The 2,056-nt window shown below is 46.9% G+C and overlaps 1 protein-coding gene across 1 annotated transcript; it reads left to right on the forward strand.

Moving 5' to 3' along the window:
* Positions 1-966, forward strand: LOC124506429 (olfactory receptor 688-like). The gene has a single exon (XM_047072495.1). The coding sequence runs from the start codon at positions 1-3 to the stop codon at positions 964-966; it is 966 nt and encodes a 321-aa protein (XP_046928451.1).
* Positions 967-2,056: the final 1,090 nt, after the last annotated feature.

Raw genomic sequence — 2,056 nt, forward strand, 5'->3', positions numbered from 1 at the left:
ATGGATACCACCCTGAGTATAACCAATAGCTCAAGGCTTCAAGTGTCTGAGTTCATCCTGGTGGGGCTCCCAGGCATTCATGAGTGGCAGCACTGGCTCTCCCTGCCCCTGGCTCTGCTCTACATCTTAGCTCTCATTGCCAACATCCTCATCTTGATCACCATCCAACATGAGCCTTCCCTGCACCAGCCCATGTATCAGCTCCTTGGCATCTTGGCTGTCGTGGACATTGGCCTGGCTACCACCATCATGCCCAAGATCCTGGCCATTCTCTGGTTTGATGCCAAGGCCATCAGCCTCCACGAGTGCTTTGCTCAGATCTATGCTATCCATACTTTCATGTGCATGGAGTCAGGCATCTTCCTCTGCATGGCTGTGGATAGATATGTAGCCATTTGCTACCCCCTTCAGTACTCCTCCATAGTCAATGAGGCTTCTGTAATCAAAGCCACCCTGTCCATGGTGCTCAGGAATGGCCTGTTGACCATCCCACTGCCTGTACTGGCTGCCCAGCGACACTACTGCTCCAGAAATGAAATTGACCACTGTCTGTGCTCTAATTTGGGGGTCACTAGTCTGGCCTGTGATGACATCACTATTAACAGAGTATACCAGTTGACCTTGGCATGGGTTACACTTGGGGGTGACATGGGTCTGGTCTTTGCTTCCTATGCTTTGATTGTTCGCTCAGTGCTGAGGCTGAACTCCGCTGAAGCAACATCAAAGGCCCTGAGTACCTGCAGCTCCCATCTCATCCTCATTGTCTTCTTCTACACAGCCGTTATTGTGCTGTCTGTCACCCACCTGGCAGGAAGAAAGGTCCCCTTCATCCCTGTTCTCTTCAACGTGCTGCATAATGTTATGCCCCCAGCCTTTAACCCCATGGTGTATGCCCTCCGGACCCAGGAGCTGAGAGTGGGCTTCCAGAGGGTGCTTGGTTTGGGTGAGAATGTGTCCAGGAAGTGAGCCAACTTTTGATGGCAGAATTTTACAACTGGTATTACAGAAAGAGCACAGGCTTTGGAGCACAACAGCCCTGGGCTAAAATTCCATGTCTCCCAGTTGCTAGCAATATCGATTCAAATTAACTCACCTGTTTTGTAAAGTGTATACTATGTGCCAGGCACTGTTCTAAGCATTTCTCAAATATTAACTCATAGAATTGCACAACAACCCTATGAAACACGTACAACTGTCATTTACACATTCTGCAGGTGAGGCAAGAAAGTTGAGACACTTGGCCAAGGTCAAATGGGAAGGACGTTGCAGAGTGAGGTTAGAACCCAAGCATTCAGGCTCCAGAGTCTCTGTTCTTAACCCCTACCCTTTTGTCTCTATTCAACCTTGCTACTAACTTTTAAAAACATAAGTTAAGATGACAATAAAAAGGAATGATCTCCAAGTGAAATTATAAATCTCTTGTCTTTTAATAAAAGAATATTCCATTGAAAAGGTGGCAGCAATTTTCCTGTCCAATAGTAAACACAGCACATTTTAAATCCTCTATAGTCACTCTATAGGATCCCTATCAGTTATAAGAATGTAGGTCAAGTTGGGACACTTGGGTGGCTCAGTCGGTTAAGTGTCTGACTTCAGCTCAGGTCATGATCTTGTGGTCTGTGAACTCAAGCCCCATGTCTGGCTCTGTTCTGACAGCTCAGAGTCTGGAGCCTGCTTCAGATTCTGTGTCTCCCTCTCTCTATTCCCTCCCCTGCTTGTTCTCTGTCTCTCTCTCAAAAATTAATAAACATTTAAAAAAAAAATTGGCAGCAGGGGTGCCTGGGTGGCTCAGTCGGTTAAGCATCCAACTTCAGCTCAGGTCGTGATCTCGCGGTTTGTGGGTTTGAGCCCCACGTTGGGCTCCGTGCTGACAGCTCAGAGCCTGGAGGCTGCTTCAGATTCTGTTTCCCTCTCTCTCTGCCCCTCCCCTGCTCACGCTCTGTCTCTCTCTTTCTCTCTCTCTCTCAAAAATAAACATTTGAAAAATATATAAAATTGGCAGCAATTTTCCTGTCTAATGGAAAATACAGCACATTTTAAATGTTCTAGAAAGAGT

The sequence above is a fragment of the Lynx rufus genome, unplaced genomic scaffold (genome assembly GCF_022079265.1).
Source record: "Lynx rufus isolate CCGP_SWC_20201006 ecotype Redwood Valley unplaced genomic scaffold, mLynRuf1.p SCAF_9, whole genome shotgun sequence".
Taxonomy (NCBI): Eukaryota; Metazoa; Chordata; class Mammalia; order Carnivora; family Felidae; genus Lynx; species Lynx rufus.

Bases quoted from the DNA above. Each gene is read 5' to 3' on its own strand.
- LOC124506429 (XM_047072495.1), top strand. From the start codon at position 1: ATGGATACCACCCTGAGTATAACCAATAGCTCAAGGCTTCAAGTGTCT.